The sequence below is a fragment of the Embiotoca jacksoni genome, unplaced genomic scaffold, assembly GCF_022577435.1.
Source record: "Embiotoca jacksoni isolate LCO1_2020_lvr unplaced genomic scaffold, fEmbJac1.0.p SCAF_37, whole genome shotgun sequence".
In the NCBI taxonomy this organism is placed as follows: domain Eukaryota; kingdom Metazoa; phylum Chordata; class Actinopteri; family Embiotocidae; genus Embiotoca; species Embiotoca jacksoni.
This window is the reverse complement of record NW_027185389.1, coordinates 3,088,532-3,108,112: the sequence shown is the minus strand read 5'-3', so window position 1 is coordinate 3,108,112 and position 19,581 is coordinate 3,088,532. Positions and strand designations below refer to the sequence as shown.

Below are 19,581 nucleotides of genomic sequence, written 5' to 3'. Positions count from 1 at the left end.
TAATAATAATAATAATTTGATTCCACCGATTTCTTTAATGGTAGTTTTAAGTGACTCAGACGGTGTAGTCATGGCAACCAGTGTGGGAAATTTAAAAAATATTTTGGCGGGAAGCCAAAATTATCTTTAAAAAAAAAAGGGTTATTTCCAAAATACTTTTTTTTTTTTTTTTTTTTTAATCAGTAGCTTATGAAGTTGATGTTTTTAATGTGAAATGAGCTCAGGTTAAAAATGCACACATTAAGAATAACTTAAGTAAATAAAAAGAAAAGAAAAGTGTGCAATTATCTTGTGTATAAAGTTAATAATTAATAGATAGCTTCACCATATACGTTGTGTTTTGTGTGTTTGTGCACCAGGGCAGAAATTGAAATGAACTCAAATAAAAAAGGATGAATGTAGGATTCAGATAGTTGGCTAAATGTGTAAATATAATTATTTTTTTGTCTTTAGGAGATTTCTTGTGATTTTTTTTGCCCTTTATTTCCTGTGCTGATATCAAGAAGCTTTAGTCGACCCTCATCATTTTCCAACATCTTTTTTTGTTCTCGTTTAATTTTAAATATCAGATTTATTCAGGGCATTAATCGGCTGGAAGGCAAGGTAAGTTTATTTTTACAGTACATTTCAACAAGGCAATTCAAAGTGCGTTAAAAGCATCTAAACATCAGGCAAAAAAAAACAACACTTAAAAACAGCGATTTAAACAGGAAAATAAATGAAATAAAAAAAAATAGGATAATGCATTACAGTGCAGTGTAATACATAAAACAAATCCCACCACAGATAATAATAATAATACATTTTATTTGATTAGTGCTTTTCAAGATACTCAAAGACACTTTGCAGATCAAAATGATCAAAACAACAAAAATAAGAAAATAAAAAAATAAGAAATCACATTAAAATCGACTGATAACAGAAGTAAAACAAATTGGAAAATATGCCAGTTATGGCATGTTAGTGATTTCAATTACAACTGTGCATGAAAAAAATAAAAAAAAAAAGTCATATAAAAAACCCTTCAGTTTAATTTCACACGTTAAAATAAGTTTGGGGAATATATGGCAATAAATTGGCACAGGATGTAATCATGCCATGTTGTCAGAAACTGCACTTAAAAAAGAAAGAAAGCGAAACATCTTAAAAAGGCAGCCTCCATCTTACACCGGTCCACTTGGCAGGGTTCTTATTTGTTGAATTGTTCTCACCAAGCTGACCAGCGCCAAGACCAGGAGGACGATGAAGAGGCAGAGGAGGCAGGTCCAGTTCCCCACGGGACCGGCCTTCATGTGCCTCAGACCCTCTGCCGGAACCAGGTTGCTCTTAATCAGCATGTAACCCAAAGCCCAGCCGACAGATGTTTTCTCCACCTGACAACACGGAGGCGCCGGCCAATGAAATCACAGAAAACACTTTCTGATTTAAAAAAAAATAGCAAATAAAATAAAAAAGATGCAATTCTTACATTTTTCTTGAACGTGATGGCTGAGAAGTCGTCGAAGCGGTATCCCCGCTTCAGCAGGACCTGGACGTAGTTGGCCATAGCGCAGATGTTCATCATGTGCGTCTCGGGCTGCTTCGTCTTTTCCATCATCTGTGAGCGGAAACCACAGCGGGTTCATGTTTCTTATTCAAAAACCTTAAAATCCCTCTACGGTCACTACAGGATGTTTTCTATAATCCGTTATCGGTAATCAAACTTTAGATTCTGAGCAGATGTGATCGAAGTTTAAAATACACTCGAGAGGCCGTAAATCATTTTTCCTCTTCGGCCACCAAAACCTGGAAAAATACTTTTTATTTTTTTTATTTGGTAGATTAAAATGCACAAGATAGCGTTTCAGTAAAATAGGAAGTGACCATATTTGGACGAGCTGGGGGGAGGAGCCATCAGTGGATCTGACTGAACACTTTTATATCCAGTCAGTCCACAGAAAATAAATTAAATGATGATCTGAAACAGAAAACACCACCAAGGTGTGTTTAAAAAAAAAAAAAAAAAAAAAAATTTTTTAGCTACACCACAAAGCGTGGATAATTTATGTTTATATAAAAAAAACAAAAATATTGGGGAATTATTATTAGAGGTGCCTTCCATTGAAATCTCTCAGATCTGCTGTAGATCGTGTATTGAACTCTGACTCCATTTTGTATTTTTTCCAGGTAACATGGCTGGAAAGTACCTCGGAGATGTTCATCTTGCAGACTTGCCGGGTCGCGGCCTCCATTCCACTGAAAGATGTGATGGAGCTGTTGGAGAGGCTGCTGATGTAGTTGTGAGTGTAGTAATAAGCAGAGAACGCCTGTAGGGGGAGCAAGAGGAGACGCTAATAACTGAAAGCAGAGCTGATGATGGAAACCAATGCAAGTCATCTAAAAACGTGTCTCTCACCAAGAAGCGTCCGCTCACGCTGGGCTGGAAGACGCCGTTGAAGGAGCACTTGGAGAACGAGCAGTTGTCGAAGGAGAACAGCGTCGTCACGTTGTTCAGGCAGCTCTGGTAGTCTCCTGTGCCCTCGACCGTTACCGTCGTACCGGGGTCGAACCGCGCCGGTCTTAACGTCTTCGTACACGGAGAATCGAAGACGTCCTTCCCGAGCTTGATCGACTGGTTGAACCGTTTCGGGTAACACGGGTGGTGCAGTCTGAGCGGCACACCTTGATTCTGAAAACAAGGATTATTTTCTCTGGATTAATTTACTGGAGCCTTTTTAAAAATTTTCTTTTTTTTAATGTTCGAGTAACCTCTGATTTACCAACGTAGACAAGTCAAGATGTTGGCTTTGAAATAAGCCAACGACAGCGGCTGGTGGTATCAATACTGACCAAATACATCCATTATTTCTAGCTTTTTCTCTCATTAAATTCATATCCAAAAACAATTTCTAAACTTAACAGGCTCCACTCGTTCTTTTCGGGAATGGGTTGGCAGTTTGGTAAACTTACTAGCTTTGACCCCCGAATTAGAATACGACCGATTTATGGTACCAAACAGTTTCACGGCCAGCAGCAGTGACCGGTGTACCACAGGGATCTATTACAAGACCCTTTTCATTTTGTCATCATTGCAGGATTGTTGAGGCGGTTGAGACTCCAGAAAGGTGCCAGTAGCTCGAGTTTGTTACCTTTGAATGGGATTAGACTCCCCATCTAGTATTTATGCTGAGCTAACTGGCTCCACCTTCATATTTAATGACTTTAGTGTATCCGATCCCCCCCCTCCCCAAAATGTCATGCAGCTTTGGTTCAAGCATCCCAATGGTACCTTGATAAGATGAGCCAGCAGTTTCCTCATGACCTGGTCTTTGCCGTAACACAGGAAGCTCTGTGTGTAGAGTTTGTAGATTTGTCCGTAAAGCTTCAGCTCCATCCCATTGTCCTGATTGAGAATCGGTTCGGAAGTCTGAAAGGTAATCTGAGTGGACGCTCCACCCAAATCCAAAGCGCCGACCGTGTCTCTGTCGGGATTCAGCCAGCGCCCCACGAAACCGTACTGAGAGACAAGAAGGGACACGGCAAGACAAAGAGTTTGATCTGATGTAGGTGGATAACGTTCACAGAACAGAGTTTACTCGGGTGGAAACATTTAACCAAAAGCACATAATTCCTATGACAGCTCACAATCAAAAAAATGGGACAAACATGAGGTCACAATGACCTTTGACCCCCCCCCCCTCAAAAAATCAAATCAGTTCATCTTTGGGACCAAGTGAAAATTTAAGCCAAGTTAGATGAAAATCCCTAAAGACGTTCTCGAGATATCGCGTTGATGGGAAGGACAGATGGGACAATCTTGAAGTCACAGTAACCTGACAGTTTCAACTACGATCTAAAAGCTTTCATCGGTTCGTGACGTCGGCTGGTGGGTCAGGACACGCCGCTGTTGGCCGTATAGCTTCCAGCCATTTCAGATCTGGTGTTAACAGGCGTCCCTCCGGGCGATCCGATCGCAAGTGGACGGCATGAAGTTTGAAGGTAGCGAAGATGCATTTCTATCCGATGTGCTCAGAAACATTTGGATTTAATCTGGGACGTATTTTAGCCAAATTTCTTTTAGCAACGTGAACACCAATGCGCCCCAGGACCACCTACTCAACAAGAAATATTAGCCCTGTCCACTTGAAATCGGATCGGCCGGAGGACACGTTAACACCAGGTCTGAACGGGGCCCCAAAAAGTCAAGAGCTCACTTTGATGAAGTTCTCCAGCAGGTAGTTGACCGTGACCCAACCGTACGCGCCCTCCGCCTGCCCGCTCAGGATGGCGGCCTCTTCGAAGCGGAACGGGTAAGACCGCAGCTTTTCGTTCACTTCCCGCATCACCTGCTGGGACTCTGTGACGTTCACGTCACTATTAAAAACACAAGAAAGAGTTAAAACAGAATATTAAAAGCCAGGATCCGTGTCAGATGCTACACATGCGTATTTGATAAGGAGCGAGGTGCGCTGGTAATATCTGGCGTTAAGGGAACTGTTGTACTAACGTCAGTAGCCTCATGCCCGCGGTCGCTCCCAGGCTGAGGGGCGTCTGGTGGTGCCTGGATTTGGGGATGTCCCTCACGGCCTGGTCCAGGCAGAGCCCCAGACTCTTTGCTGCACCACCGGGAACACCCGCATAGCTGGATATCCCTCCGCCTGAACAGAAAGTAGTTCCGCTTTAAAACAACAACAAAAAAAGGAACCCAAACCGACCTTCTCCAAAAAACTTCCGTGTCTTAAAGGATGAACTTTAGGTTTCTATGGAAACTCTGAAAACAAACCGGAGTAAGAAGGAGAACCGGACAATCAGTAAGCTGGCACGACCCGGAGGTCAAGAAGCAGACCAAACGTCTTGCGCAAGATAAAGCAGCTCTACGCCAATTCTTTTTCTGTCGGACGACATTGTGGAAGTGAAAGCGAGCGTCTTCACCACTAGGACATGTCTTCACCACCAGGACACGTCCTCACCACCAGGACACGTCAACTGAAGGTCAACTGAAGGTCAACCGAAGGTCAACCGACGGCTCAAAACAAAGTGCCAACGTTTTCCACTCACCTCTTGTCATATTTCTTCAGATATTCTTTACAATATCTCAGAGATGGTTTTTGCTTTTATTGCTGCTATTTTTTATAACGCTGTTAGCATCAGAAATTAAATATGCAGCACGTTGTGACGAAGATGTTTGAGACCATGATGGCGTTCCCATATTGCTAACCAGGCTAACCGTTACTCGTTTTAAACCAAGCAAACGCTTTAGCGGAGCTGTGACTACATGTTTCTTAAAGTGTTGTTGGCTTTGGGCAAAACAAAACAAATATTCAGCTTTTAAAATAATAAAAAAGAAAAATACTTTTGACTGCGAAAGATCACATGACCAGATGAGCACACTTCCTGCTTTCACCTTGGGAAGGTGGCGGTAATTAAAGCTGCAGATATGTTAGCGTGTGACGCGTTCAAATGTTACGTTATTCAAAACTACCCAGGTTGAAATTCAAGTACGTCATTTGGAGAACAGCTGATATATTTTTTCCTTTAAAAAAGGAAGTAAAACAGCGAGTTAAGAGATAGAACGATTGTATTCGGCACATTTATTTGTATATATTTAGATAATTATACTCCTGCATAAATATTTTGCATCATAAGGGGTGTTAATGTAACAACAGTCACTGCTTTAACTGGGTATATAAAATCTAGTACTTCAAGTTAACCAACATTTATAAAAAACAACAACAACAACTCAAGGACTAAAAAGTAAAAATGCATGCACTCAAATTAAAGAGGTCAAAGGTCGTTCTCAGAGTTTAATTAGAGGCGGTCACCTTTCATGTGACACTGGCTGTGCTGGGTGACGATGCCGGTGCCGTTCTGCTTCTCGGCCGGCCATTTGTAGACGTACATGGCGGTGTGGGAGGAGCCTGCGTCCAACACGATGCCATACTGGAAACACAACACATAATAAAAAAACAACCTCATTTTATACATGAATAACTTGAACCGTTATTCCTCCGATAAACTGCTCTGCTGACGGATCATTGAGCTGATGAGATAAAAAGGGAGAATATTTTCTTCTCATGTCCGACCTGTGTGGGCTTGTTCTGTTTAGTTAACACTTAAATCTTCAATGCAGTGCCGACAGGATGCGGGCAAAATCCTTTGAACTTTGCAGATTCATCAAGTCGATCAGCGGTGTTGGCTTTCTCTTTTTCTGAAACTTCAAAGCTTCAATTTCAATTCAAGACGAGGCATCATATTTTAGATTTAAGGTCGATTTGTGCAGCCTTTTTCTTTTTAGAAACTATTTCAAAGTGTCTGTGAGGTGAAGAAAAGAAAGACCACACCGGAAGATTGCCAAATAAAAAAACATTTCTTTTGTCTCTCCATCTGGCAACATCTGTCTCAACACCCTGAATCACTTCCTTCTTCAAACCACCTCTTAACCTTTGACGCTGCGTGTCGGGCGATGCAGGAAGAGCTGCAGGTTTCATAATGAACATGAAGCCGCTGCATCGACAATGAGTGAGGAAGTTTAGACAAGGACATATAAAGGTCATTTTACAATGTACAGACTGATCTGTGTCGACATACACACACACACACACACACACACAGCTGTAATTTCAGTGTGTTTTGAGCCCGTTTGTAGTGAGATTCAGTACGAAACACCATTGATAGGGAATGCATTTAAATATTCAGAGTTTTAAAAGACAATTGCATGAAAGTAATCAAGATGGTTGAAACTTTAAAACTGCAAATTAAACTGCAATAGAATTAGAGTAACTTGTTTAATCGTGGACCTCAATTTAAACCTTAAAATGTGCAAATTACAGACACAAAACTGGTGTCCAGAGTTCACCGGGATGAACTGGTGAAATGTGCAGCTTTATTCCCATGTAACTGTTCATTTGAATACAATTTACATTTAGAACAAGAATACAATAATAACATGTAATTCCTAATATGATAAAGAAAATTTCATAAAGAATATTAAAATACCAGGGATGCCATACATTCCCAAGGTCATGTCAAGTTTAAATTTGTCCGTTTTAGATGTGCAAAAGTTTGTTTATTCAAATTAAAATGTAATAATATGTTGTTGATCTAGATCTAAGAGACAAAAGCAAAAAGATATGAGATGCACATCTTAGTGACACTTTAATTTCACTGTTAGATTTAACAGCAATGAAATGAAGTGAAGTGAAAAAGACTGCATTTATTTACAGTATTTAACTTTTGACTGTTTGTAAAAGAAAATCTCCACATGTCCATTTTCTGTTTTGTATTTCTCAGCTGTTGAGTTGATATTAAAAAACAAAACAAGGACAATAAACTGCTCCTAAATACAAGAGACGACAAAAAAAAAAAAAAAAATCACTTTAAATTAGAGGAAATTCTGGAGCTCTTAGTAATTCATTAAAGTCACACTTGTCCCATTCAGGCTCCTGTTTTCATTCAAAGCTCATTTGTGGTTCACACCTTAATTAGACCAAGCTGGAGGGACTTTATCATTAACACTAATTAAAACAAGATGCCTCTGACTATCATTAAAAAAAACGAATAATGTCACATCCATTCACAGGAAGTTAACCAAAGGCCCCTGCAGCTGCATGACATGACATGATGTATAAAATAGTTACCATCGGTTCAGGCGGCACCTCGACCGCTTTATCCGGAAGGACCAGCAGCAGGATCCCGAGGATGGCCGCGAGCAGCAGCAGGACCGCAAGGACCGCATGGAGGTACCGAGCCCCCATTTCTGGACACTGGCCGGCAGCTCTTTGTAAAGGCGCACAAGCGCTACATGATGGATGGGTTTTTTAAATAGTCTGACGGTTGTGGGTTTGGTCAGAGCTTTTTTGAAAGCCACTCCCCCTCACCCATAACTTCCTGACTGGTTTTAAAGGCTATTCAGAGCAAACAGGATGCAGCTAACTGATAGTTGATGCCACAGAAATGAGTCTGAATAGGCCGACATGTCACAGCAGATAGTGAACAGGTGTATTAACAGTGGTGGAAGAAGTATTCAGGTCCTTTACTGAAGTAAAATAATACCTCACTGAAAATAATCCACTACAACTACAGCAAAAGTTACTTGTTTCAAAGTAAAAGTATTTTTGTTTTAAATTAATATAACAGCTGAATTAAAGTAATGAAAAAAAATATTTCAAGTGAACCAGATTTACTGGAAGATTCCTTGTTTTTTAGGAGCTTGCTTTCTTTTTAGAGTTAAGTGGTTCTTACAGAGCAGAAAACAACACAAACATATACGTCTTTTTATAGGATATGATGCATTACTGCAGATTAAACTGACCAACATGACATAAAACCCTCTCCACCACCTGCTGCAGGGACAGCGGAGCACTTTCTCCAAAAGATTCCTCCAGCTCCACTGTCACAAGGACCGATACAGGAGATCATTCCTGATACAGGAGATCATTCCAGATATAGGAGATCATTCCTGATACAGGAGATCATTCCAGATACAGGAGATCATTCCTGATACAGGAGATCGTTCCAGATACAGGAGATCGTTCCTGATACAGGAGATCATTCCAGATACAGGAGATCATTCCTGATACAGGAGATCATTCCTGATACAGGAGATCATTCCTGCCGACCGCAATAAGACTGTACAATAACTCACCTCTGGCAAAATCCATCGCATAACAATAACACCGTTGACTGTGTTTCTTGGTTGTTTGTATATAAAATATATATATATATATACTGTACTGTATATACTGTGCATTTTATATTTTATATTTTTTACTGCTATTTTATTGCTTTTCTATTATTGTATTATTATCTTATTGCTTCTGTATGCAGCTGTAGCGAAAAAATTTCCCCTCGGGGATTAATAAAGTAACTACCTAACCTAACCTAACCTAACCTAACCTAACCTAAAAGAGGTCAAACCAGCAAAAACCTGTAAGAACTACAGCACTGAAATTAATCCACAAACATCATCTATAACAGTAAAACGCAGACAGGAAGCATTTACTGCACACAGCGTACTTTTACTTTCACATTTTAAGTACATTAGGCTGATAATACAGACTTTAACTTGTAGGGGAGTATTTTTCACAGTGTCATATTTGTACTTTTACTTAAGTAAAGGGTTCTGAATACTTCATCCACCATGTAAAGCACGATAAAGTATTTGCAATCCTCTGCACACTCCAGAGGATTGTAAACAGCCAGAACACCAGACTAAATATTATTTCTTTGTTTTGAGATCTTGCGGCCTTAACTTGGCTCCTCCACTAGAGGGCGCTGCGTTCTAATTTCTGAAAGAGTTTCGAGGCTGTTTTTCTCTCCCTGAGGAGTTTATTTTGATTTGACTGATGCAGAATATCACATATGTTCCCTTTATTTTAAGTGGCTGCATGTAACGAGCACATGAAGGAGAAAACGGAGGCGTTCGACATGAGTACAAAACTTCTTCACCATTTGGATGAAATATGCTGGTTTTTTCTTTTTTTTTTTGGAGACAAACCGACAGCCTTCACTTTCACAGATGAACTGTTGGCATGTGCAAAAAGGGGCAATTTTATTGACACACAACAAACACGTGATAACATGCAGACGGTGAAACAGTTGTGCACAAAACTGCTTCATCTTTTAACAGCACAAAACTGTTTTTGCATTTGAAGACCACCTCGGAGGTCTAAATGGAGGCCAATCAAAAGCTTGACTGTCACTTTGACCCAAGTGTGTGTGTGTGTGTACCGAACTGTAGATGACATGGCAGCAGCAGCAGCAGCGGGTGGGTGGGGGGTATTTCTCTCTGGTTGGTGCGTGGTCCTTTTGGGGGAGGTGGGGGGGGGGAGGGGGTGATTGCCTGAACAGAACTTTGGGAGGGGTGACACAAATGGCGTCGAGGTGAAGAGGTCGGCAACATAATTCTGAAATGCACAGATAAATCAGAAGTGTCCGGGCCCAGTGGTCCAAACAGCCACCTGATGTTTCCTTTCCAAACACCCCCCCACCCCCCCACCCCCTCCCGAGAGCTTCTACACTGTAAAAAAAACAAAAAAAAAGTCCACAATGAAACTTTCAATGCTTATTGCTCCTCTATTATTTTGTTTGTTGCTGTTATCCAGCAGTTGTTATTCGAGGCCGCAATGGTGCCGATACAGGTAACAAAGGTCGGAGTTACGTGAGTGTTAAAATCATCTCAAGATGACAGTTGCTAATCTACTGGACACTAAAGCGAGCCACCTATCAAGATAATTGTTTGCTAAAACACAAATAAAAAGCCTCTCAACAACTGAGATTAACTTTTGTAGTTCGGAACATGAAATATCTCAACGGCTGTTCGGTTCGTATGTTTCTGGTGGCTTTTTTTTAGGGTTTTCTTGCCTCTTGACTTTTTGGCAAAGTGAGACAAAAACAGCTGCAGGTTTTGTTCTTTGTGTCTCCTCTGGAGAGACTAGACTCCAGCTGTGGTCAGATCAAAAGCATCGGTGATTAGTAGTCGTTAGCTTCACAGTGAGTATAGACAGAGTTTTGCACACTCAATCATCCCCTCGAGGTGTGAACTGATGAATTAACATGATCAAGCTGCATCTATTGAGCATTTCTATTTCATCAATTACCATCCAAGGTTTCAACACCCAGAGACATTCACCTGATTAACAGCTTTGACTTTAATGGCTGGAAGTTGTGAAAGTTTGAATTTGAATTGCGTCTCTTGGTATTCTCAGCTGGGTGAGCATGCCCTGAGGAGCATTAACAACCTGCCACTTGGATTTTAAAAACAACAACAAGCCAGAATCTGCATTTTTTTTTTTTTTTGCAGTGTAGCGCAGCCCCTGAGAGCTTCTGCAGGCTGCCCCGGCACACTGGAGAGCCAGGGGCACTCAGAGGGCATTCACACCTTGTTAAGTTTTACAACTGGTGCATTTGTCGGTCCCGGGCCTCTATTGCCCTCCGTGACTCGGTCCCCGCTTTGAAGTGACCTCCGTCGGCCGAGGTGATGGAGAAATTTAGGGTTTTCTCTGATGAATGTGAATGCGGCCCACCATCGGGGGTGCATACGGCCCGCTGGAGAACACACAGTGTGTCAACGAGGACGGGGGTTATCTTCAGGGACAGTTTAGGGGCTTAATGTGACGTTAATTTAATTACGGTTGACTAATAGGGCTCGTAATTAGTGAGAAAGTTTGGAGTTCGCTGCTGCATGTCTTTTGCTTACAAAGCCACCGTCTTTCCCCGACCGCAGTCTGGATGTGGTCTCTGCGGTGAGCGTTCTGTACGCCCACCATCCACCCCAACCACCTCCTGCTGACTTCTAATAATGTGGGCGCTTCAAACTAAAACACTGGCCTCAGACTTTGTTGCACCGAAATGTAATTCGGAAAACAATTAGTCTGTATGGAGCGTAGTTTCTAGGAAACAGGGTTGCAGGGATAAACACAGGAGGTTCTTCTACACAACCGGTTCGAGGCAGCCGTGTCGCACCATTTTTGCACCCAGTCGTTGTAAATGAAAGGTACGAACACGGACAGGGCGACCCGGTCCGCCCAGGTAGGGATGTCTTTTTAAAGGAGCAGTTTAAACCAAAGATTTACGTTACGTTGATCTGAAACTTGATCATAAACAAACAGAATAGCGACACTCGGAGTGCTTTCATAGCTGCATTGTTTTGATCCAGACCTCCAGACTTTGTTTGTTTGTTTTGAACCCCAAAAAGCAGGTGTGAAAGGAACTTCGTAACCAAAGGACCGAAATCCAGACCGTGGTCTCAAACATGAAACCGAGGTTCGGTTCGTTTGCAGTGTGAAATTACAGTTTAATATTGTCCATTTTTCACTTTTTAAATGGAAAGGCTGATAACTGAAATGACAACATGCACTCACAAAATTTTGACGCAAATTCAAAACATGAATCTCGGTTCGGAGGGAAAAAATGCCTTCACAGATTTATAAACTTAAATTTATTATTGGGACCAAAAAAATATATAAATTTATTGATCTGTGAGTGGTGGTATTTCGTTTTTGTTCCCTAAAATGTTCAAAATAATTGTTTATAGTTTCCTCAAAGGGAAGAAATATGACAACTGAAGCAAGAAACCAGTCTGGAAACTTGTGATTATACGGTGAGAATTTCACTCTTCAGCTTTTTGTTTACAAGTAAAACTGTTGAGAAATGTAGCTTTTAGACAAAGCTGCAAAAAGAAGACACAAATTTCATAAAAATTTAAATTTGACTGACTGATCTGAAAGATTTTTATGTCACACCTACAGATTAGTGGATTTTATAATCCACAATAATAAATGTGTTGAAGTAAAGTTGTCTTCCAAGACGTAGCTGCACTCACGGGTTGCTTCACTTTTTGTTTTGAGAGATATCCAACCCCCCCCCCCCCACACACACACACACACACCCTTTTTTTTTTTTTTTTTTTTTTTTACCTGTGCATGACAGACTGCTGTAAACTGCATGAAGGAATGCCTATTGAGGTGATTAAAGGAGCAGAAAGCAGGTGATATTTAAGAGTAGGGGGGGATTTGGTATGTGAGGACGGACTTCTTGAAACAGAAGGGGGAGAAGGGAGGGTGTGTGTGTGTGTGTGTGTGTGTGTGTGTGTGTGTGTGTGTGTGTGTGTGTGTGTTGGGGGGGAATGGGGGGTGAAATCCCAGCCATGTTTGGAGGTGAAAGTATGAGGCTCCTGTAATCCTGCAGCACGGTGCCATCCTTTTTTCTTTTTTTTTTGACATGCACGGCCTGCTGTTATTTGTGTCAGCCGCTCATCACTCACACATACCGCCGGCAGGAATGGATCCCGGTCGACTCGGCCTCGGTGAAAAAGCGAGCCCATTGAGCGAGGAGGGATTCGGAGGTGATCCCGGCGAGGATCGGGTTCCCGCTCTGAAGGAGAAAAAAAAAACCTTCTTAATATACTATAGTAGTTTTTCTGTGTTTTTTTTTTTTCCTGGGAGGTTTGGGAGGTGGGCGGGAGGCACCTGAAACAGTGTTGGACCCACCTTTTTCAATATGAATGACTTTTCTTGTCAGGTCTGAATGTGGGATTAAACCCCCCTTTTTTTTTGGGAGCACACCCACTTTGCAGGATTCTGGACTTGAAATAAAAGGTGGCTATTGTGTGACGGCGGCAGGCTCCTCCCTCCACCCCCCTCTCACCTCCCCCTTGGGGCCCAATGGCAAGCTCCCCGGGATCTTCCCAGCCTCACCTCACTCTCTCAACCCTGAACCGGCAATTAGACGGTCAAATCAAAACCCCGCCACTCAGGGCTAATTGTTTCTAACAGGCCCTTTTGTAAAGTGCCGTGTTGTCCCCCCCCCATTCAGCACCGCTTCCCTTCCCTCCTCGTGTGTCAGATAGGGGAGGGCATCGTTCCAGCTGGGAGATAAGCCACAGGCTCTTTTTTTTTTTTTTTAATACCCCAAAGTAGACTTAATTTCCACCTTCCTTTCACGGTTCAGGTGCACTTGTGTATTGAGGCGGTCAGAACTTGCAGTGGGCGGGTCGGCCCGACGGATACAGTACCTCACAGGATGTCATTCATCGGCGGTTTCCGGAATGTGTTAAAAAGGGTGTGTGTGAATATGTGTGTGTGTGTGTGTGAATATGTGTGTGTGTGTGTGAATATGTGTGTGTGTGTGAATATGTGTGTGTGTGTGAATATGTGTGTCTGTGTGTATGTCTGGATTTCAGCACTGTCCTGCATTTTTTTTTTTTTTTTTGGAGGGAGAGGGGCGGGAGGGGGTGTGGGGGGCTTAAACAACTGTCAGGACATGAAGTGCATGACTTTTCTACAGACAGTGTGGCTGTCAGATGTGTGTAATGATGGAGCGGCGGTTCACTCACGCTCTCCTGCCACTGGGGTCGACGAGCGTTAACCTTTAATTATTAAACACCACTTAGTGTTTCCAATAGTCCAGATTCTTCCACGATATACAGCTCGAGTCTATTTGGTCATTTGACATATTTGAATAATCTTTTGCAACGCAAGACAATGTTTCACCAAAAAACTGACATAGCGGGGGGTTTTTTTTCAAAAATTATTTTTACATTTAATAATTTTTTAAAATGTACTGATCTTTTGATGTTCACAAAAAAAAACAACGTGTGGAACTCAGGTACCGATGTCGGGAAGAAACACTCTCCGAACTTTTTGACCTTTGACCTTTTTCGCCATTGTTTCTTTCCAAGTTTGCTCAGAACGTTGAAGAAGACAAAAACAGAAGAGAACAGAGCGAACAGTCGGTCCGGTCCGAAGGAAGTCCGAGCAGCGTCGGCCGGACCGCACAGGTGGAAACCAATCGTGTTCTCAGCACCTGGAAAGAAATCAGGGGGAGGACAGGCAACAAGAAAAAAAACACACAACACAAGTCAAAGCTGAAGCACCAAAACAATAATAATAATAAAAACACCTGGTTTGTTCTCAGATGTCATTCAGCCTCATGTTTGCCTCTAGAAATAAAACTTTTATTTTGAAAATTTCTGTCCTTACAGCTCCCAGCGAGCCGTGATGGATTGGAGGGGTTGTTCCTCGTACATCTTCTACTTCTTCTTCGTTGGTGTAAAAGACAAACAGCGTGTCAGGAGTGTCTGATTCTCTCCGTCTGTGATGAGCGAGCTGCTTCTGTTTTAATTGGAGTGTGACTGGAAATGTACTTCGAGCTATGTGGAGGGGGTTGGGGGGAGGAGGGGGGGGGGTCGGGGGGTTGGGGAGGGGGTGATGCTTGTCCATCACTGCCCCCACACACACACACACACACCCTGCTGTGGACCCCTGTGTCTGCTGCTGCTGCCCGGCCTGTCAACCACCGAGAGGGTGGAGGGGGAGGTGGAGGGGGGGGGGGGGGGTGCTGAAATGGAGGTATACAAGCGGACATTTTCTCAGGAATGCTGGCAGCCATCAGAAGTGACATGTAACCGTATCCGCCGTCAGATCTGCGGCTTCATCTCCGACGGCTCCTTCGGTCCGCTGACGTCTCCTGTCTGAACCTGAGGAGCCTTCGTACGTCGAGCCGGTCCGACCCGAGCGCCGCCTCGCTTCTCTGATCACGACTGTTTGGATGAATAAACATCTTGTAAGAATCCCCCCCCCAACCCCTCCTGTGGTTTTGTGATTGAGGGGTCATTCAGGGGGACTTCAGAGGCCTCCAGGGGGTCCCACGAGAGTTTATTCTCATCAGTCATTATCTTCCTGATTAATCAATTAATGCTCAGAAAGTTGATCTGATATATATATCTATATAGAGATAGATATATATAGATATATCTATATATATATATAAATGAGGAAATGATAGAAAACAAACCCCAACATATTCAACTTACAATGACATAAATAAAGTCTCGATCAGTGTTCAAATCCCATTTTGTTTATTTTCACTGACTTTTTCACATTAGACCCAATTCAACTATTTTTTATTTTTTTACTGCTCTTACATTAATCCTGCTATAAATGTTTTCAATTTAATTGTTTTTATTTGCGCTTAAGTTCAAGTCTGATTTTTAATTTTTTTTTTATTACGTGCAGCACTTTGGTCAAACAATTTATTATGATACAGATAAATCTGACTTGACTTGATAAAAGAAAAAAAAAAAAAGAAAAAAAAAAAAGATGATGTTTTGCCATTTTTGAAAGCGTCTCCTGCAGCAGGATGTTGGTTCACACTGAAATATCTCGAACCGGTGGAACAAAAATTATGCAAATGTTCTGCCCAGATAATCACGACTTTCCATCCGACACCACCAGTTTGTCGAGTACTTTGATTTATGACCAAATACCCAAAACTCGTGACGCTCCTGTCGGCCTCAGCTGTGCTTAGTACCAATTAACCAATTAGCAAATATCAGCATGCTAATATGCTACGCTAAGATGGCTACCATAGTATTATATATTTTCTTTCGTAAAACATCTGTAAAATGGGGCTATAACTTAAACATAATAATACATCTGCTTTGTTTAGCATCAGCTGTGTAGCATTTTAGCGTAGCAAACATTAAAGCTGTTTTGTTAAGTTTTTGCATGTGTGTAGCATGTAGCATGTAGCATGTAGCATGGCAAACGTGCTGCTTTAAGCATCATCTTGTGTGCGTAGCTGTTTTTGCATTTGGCAGCGTGAGCAGGCTATTTTGTAGCGTGCTAGCATTAGTATTTAGCCAAAAAAGAGCTACTGTGCCGAAGTACAGCCTCCAAAATATTAAAAGTTGGATTATCAAAATATCATCAATGTCAATAGATTAATTGTTCCAGAATTAAGATTCTTCTCCAACAGTTTAACCACCTCTTCTTTTCTCTCTCCAGCTATGTGTCTCACTTCCCCTAAAGTCGGTGACGTAGTTATCTAAAAAAAACAACAAAAAAAACCAGCTTTACTCAATTACAGCGTAATTAAAAGGCGATTATTTGCTCCATAACGACGTGCTCACGCTATTTGGAGGCCGTCGGCCTCATTAGTTTCATGCACTCGTGACCCGACTGAAGGTGCTAATGGCATTACTGAAAAAAACCCTGTGACCCCCCACCGGTGTTTGCTTTCCACTCAACCACACAAGATCAAACGCTGCTATCAGGGTGCCCCCCCTCCCCCCCCCCCCCTCAGATTGAGGCCACATGACCACCGGGCAGCTCCAGAAGTGAGCCCCCCCCCCCCCCCCCCTCCCTGTTAGAGACCTAATGGAAGACAACTCATGGATGATATGGAAACACACGACCCGTCAATACCGGTGTCGTTGAAGCCTTTTTTCCTTTTTTTTCGGGGTTCCTGTCGCGACTTGCTCGGCGGCTTCGCAGGTGAACGGAAACAAGAGACGTACTTTGTGAGTTTTTTTTTTTTTTTCCTAAGTGTTTAAGTGCTCGTCTTTTGAAAGTGTCCTGTTACGCTCGCTCCCCTCTCCGTGACCACCTGACCCCGCGCCCCTCCTCCTGCACAGGTAAAGACACTTACTCCGATGACTCTGGGAGCAGATTTGAGATGCTTGAAGTTATCAAATGAATCTAATGGCTTTTTTTTTTTTATCCTGCAAAAGACTGCAAAGACAGCAGGACAATAAAAAAGAGACATTTGCATCCCGGCGGTTTTGCCCTCCTCTCCGTCGGCGGTGACACCAGGCCTTGTTTGCTCAGGTCAGTGTGTGTGTGGAACTTGTGACTGATGGCTTTCTGAGTGGCTCGATGGCGTTTTGTCTGCAGCCGGCGGACTCAGCGGGGGGGCTGAATTAAGGAGAGGTTGACGTGGTGAGGTCGACGGCGGCCCTCTGGTGGACGTCACAGCCGGGGAAGAGGGCCGGCGCTGACTCAGTCGGTCCTTCGTGAGATCGTTCGCCTCGCTGTGCCGTAAATAACAATTAAAACATCTTTCACGCAATCTTTTCCAAAAAGATTTTTCCAATTACCTGGCAGCTCTAAGAATAAAGGTTCGGGGTAGACGGGAACCGATGCTAACAAACCTTACGTACCCAACCAGCCTCCGTCTAACTTGGAGGTTTCCGTTGTCGTACTTCAAATGTTTGCTGGCGTCACATAGATTCTTTTTAAGATCGTTATATTTCCATTTAGTTTGGTGGCGAAGAAAAAAAGTTTGTGGAATAGTTGTAAGAAAATGATTCCGGTTTTTGTGTCGCGTTTTTTAACCCTCTGAAGCGGAGACTTTTAAAAATCTTCACATTTGAAAACACGTTATTTATCATGTTTGGCTAATTACAGATCAGTTTTACATTCTCGATATCGTCCTTGAGCAGCTGACGATAACCTCTTGTGCTCTTTTGTTGAAGGTGAACACACTTGTCTCTCCGGGGTCGATGGGACGGTGCCGTGGTGACGCCGAGAGTCTCGTCTCTCCGGCTTCATAGTTTCAGTGCGTTTCATCAGTGAAAGGCGGCGGCTGAGTCATGGAGGCCTGAAATACCAGGCGTGCTGTTGTGTTGCTGTCGCCAGCCGCCAATTTGCAGGGCACCACTTGTCTTGCCGTTGGTCTGCTGGCTGTTGTGTGGTGGAGATGGGGGGGGGTTGAGGGGGGCCGCGGAGGGTGACAGAAAATAGAAAATGGAAAATTCCTGTGTGAAGTGCAGTCGTTGATCAGGTGTGAACTGCAGAGCAGAGATCAGAGCAGGAAGGGGCGGAGGCAACGGACAGCTGCTGCAGCCCCACATCAAGACCTTCCACGACAGCACGCCAGCTGGGAACTGGGGGGCCCAGGGCTCACTACTACCGGAGGCCCCCACCCCCACCCACCCCCAGCTCTCACCAACCGGAGGGGAGCGGGGGTGGGGGAGGGTGCAGGAGAGGATGAACGCAAGACAGAAAAGAGCTGCAGCTATTCGACTTATTTCAATCGTTTTGCATCGTGGGAACGATGATGTCACAGATCGATGCTTCACGACAGACTCTGAGAAATGATAGTTGTAGTTTGCATTTTATAATTGTCTTTTAATAATTCAGCGGAGCCTTTCAGACTGTGAAAAATAAACTGACGACAAACAGATTCAGATCACTTTTTTAGACATTTTATTCGTTCGTATTTGTTGTTCACCTCTCAAACTGAATGGGGAACGTCTGAAACCTCCATCTTCAGGACTCCACAGATGTTCTGCAGCGTTTAAGTCTGCTTAAGTGTCTTCAAAGAATGTATTTGGCTGCCTTTTACTGTTCCTTCCCCAAAATCATGATGCCGCCGCCACCGTGCTTCACTGCAGGGACGCTGTTTTGTTCCAGCTTTCGAGCTTCTGCCCAAAGTTCACGTTCTTTGTTTCTTCTTCTTTGTGCTCTGAGAGTTTTTTTTTAAAGGCTCCAAGCAAACTGAAGGTCTCGTACTCGTCTTTCATCTCGTTGCTCGACCGTGAACTGCCTGTTTGATGAAGTGCATCTTCATCTCCGCAGAGAACTTCTGAAGCTCCGTAAGAGCGACTGTTGGGTTCTGCGGCTCGGTCAAGGATTTGAATTGTTCCTAACTTTTTTCTATCCGTAAACATTTATCCTCGGAGCAATCAGACCTTTAAAAGTGGTTTTATACCTTTTTCCTTGATCTGTGCCATTTTTTTAGGGAGATCTGAAGACTATTGTGTTCGACATTAAAGTGCTGGGATGAATACTGATGAAAGCAATCATTAGCATCGTACTGAATTTTGTGTGAAATATCTTAAATCATTGACAGGGAAAAGAAAAACTGGCTTATATTAAAGGAAATTAAATGTACTTGTGTCTGTAGGATGTTTCCAAGCTCGATGTAACTTTTCAGCAGCCAGGAAAGATGATTGACAGGTTGTAAATCTGCACACAGCAGCGGGATATTTTGGCACTTCACCCCATGCCGGGCGGGAATAAATCAGCAAGCGCACAATCAATCATAAAAAAACACAACAACACACGAATCAAAAGAGCAGTAAAACAATATTTGATCAGACAATTTTGCTTCTTGGTCCAAAGCTTCTGTTTCTCACTCTGCTAAAAGTTTGTTGTTATGCATTTGTTCTGGAAATCAATAACCGTTCCTATCAGCATTTGGTTGACATGCATTGATTTAATGAGATATTACTTTAAAAAACAACTTTATTTGTTGCATATGGGAGCAAGATTACGGTAAGAAAATATCTCTGAAAGGAAACATTAATGGAAAATCATT

At 42.7% G+C, this 19,581-nt stretch overlaps 1 protein-coding gene across 1 annotated transcript; it reads right to left on the bottom strand.

Annotated features, from left to right (window-relative positions):
- Positions 1 to 534: 534 nt before the first annotated feature.
- On the bottom strand, positions 535 to 7,765 carry LOC138208312 (ectonucleoside triphosphate diphosphohydrolase 2-like). The gene is made up of 9 exons (XM_069166116.1): positions 7,617 to 7,765; positions 5,802 to 5,919; positions 4,487 to 4,637; positions 4,194 to 4,353; positions 3,269 to 3,496; positions 2,396 to 2,668; positions 2,187 to 2,306; positions 1,469 to 1,597; positions 535 to 1,373 (listed from the first exon to the last, which is right to left on the bottom strand). The coding sequence occupies exons 1-9, from the start codon at positions 7,731 to 7,733 to the stop codon at positions 1,164 to 1,166; spliced, it is 1,506 nt and encodes a 501-aa protein (XP_069022217.1). The 5' UTR covers positions 7,734 to 7,765; the 3' UTR covers positions 535 to 1,163.
- Between the last annotated feature and the right edge of the window lie 11,816 nt (positions 7,766 to 19,581).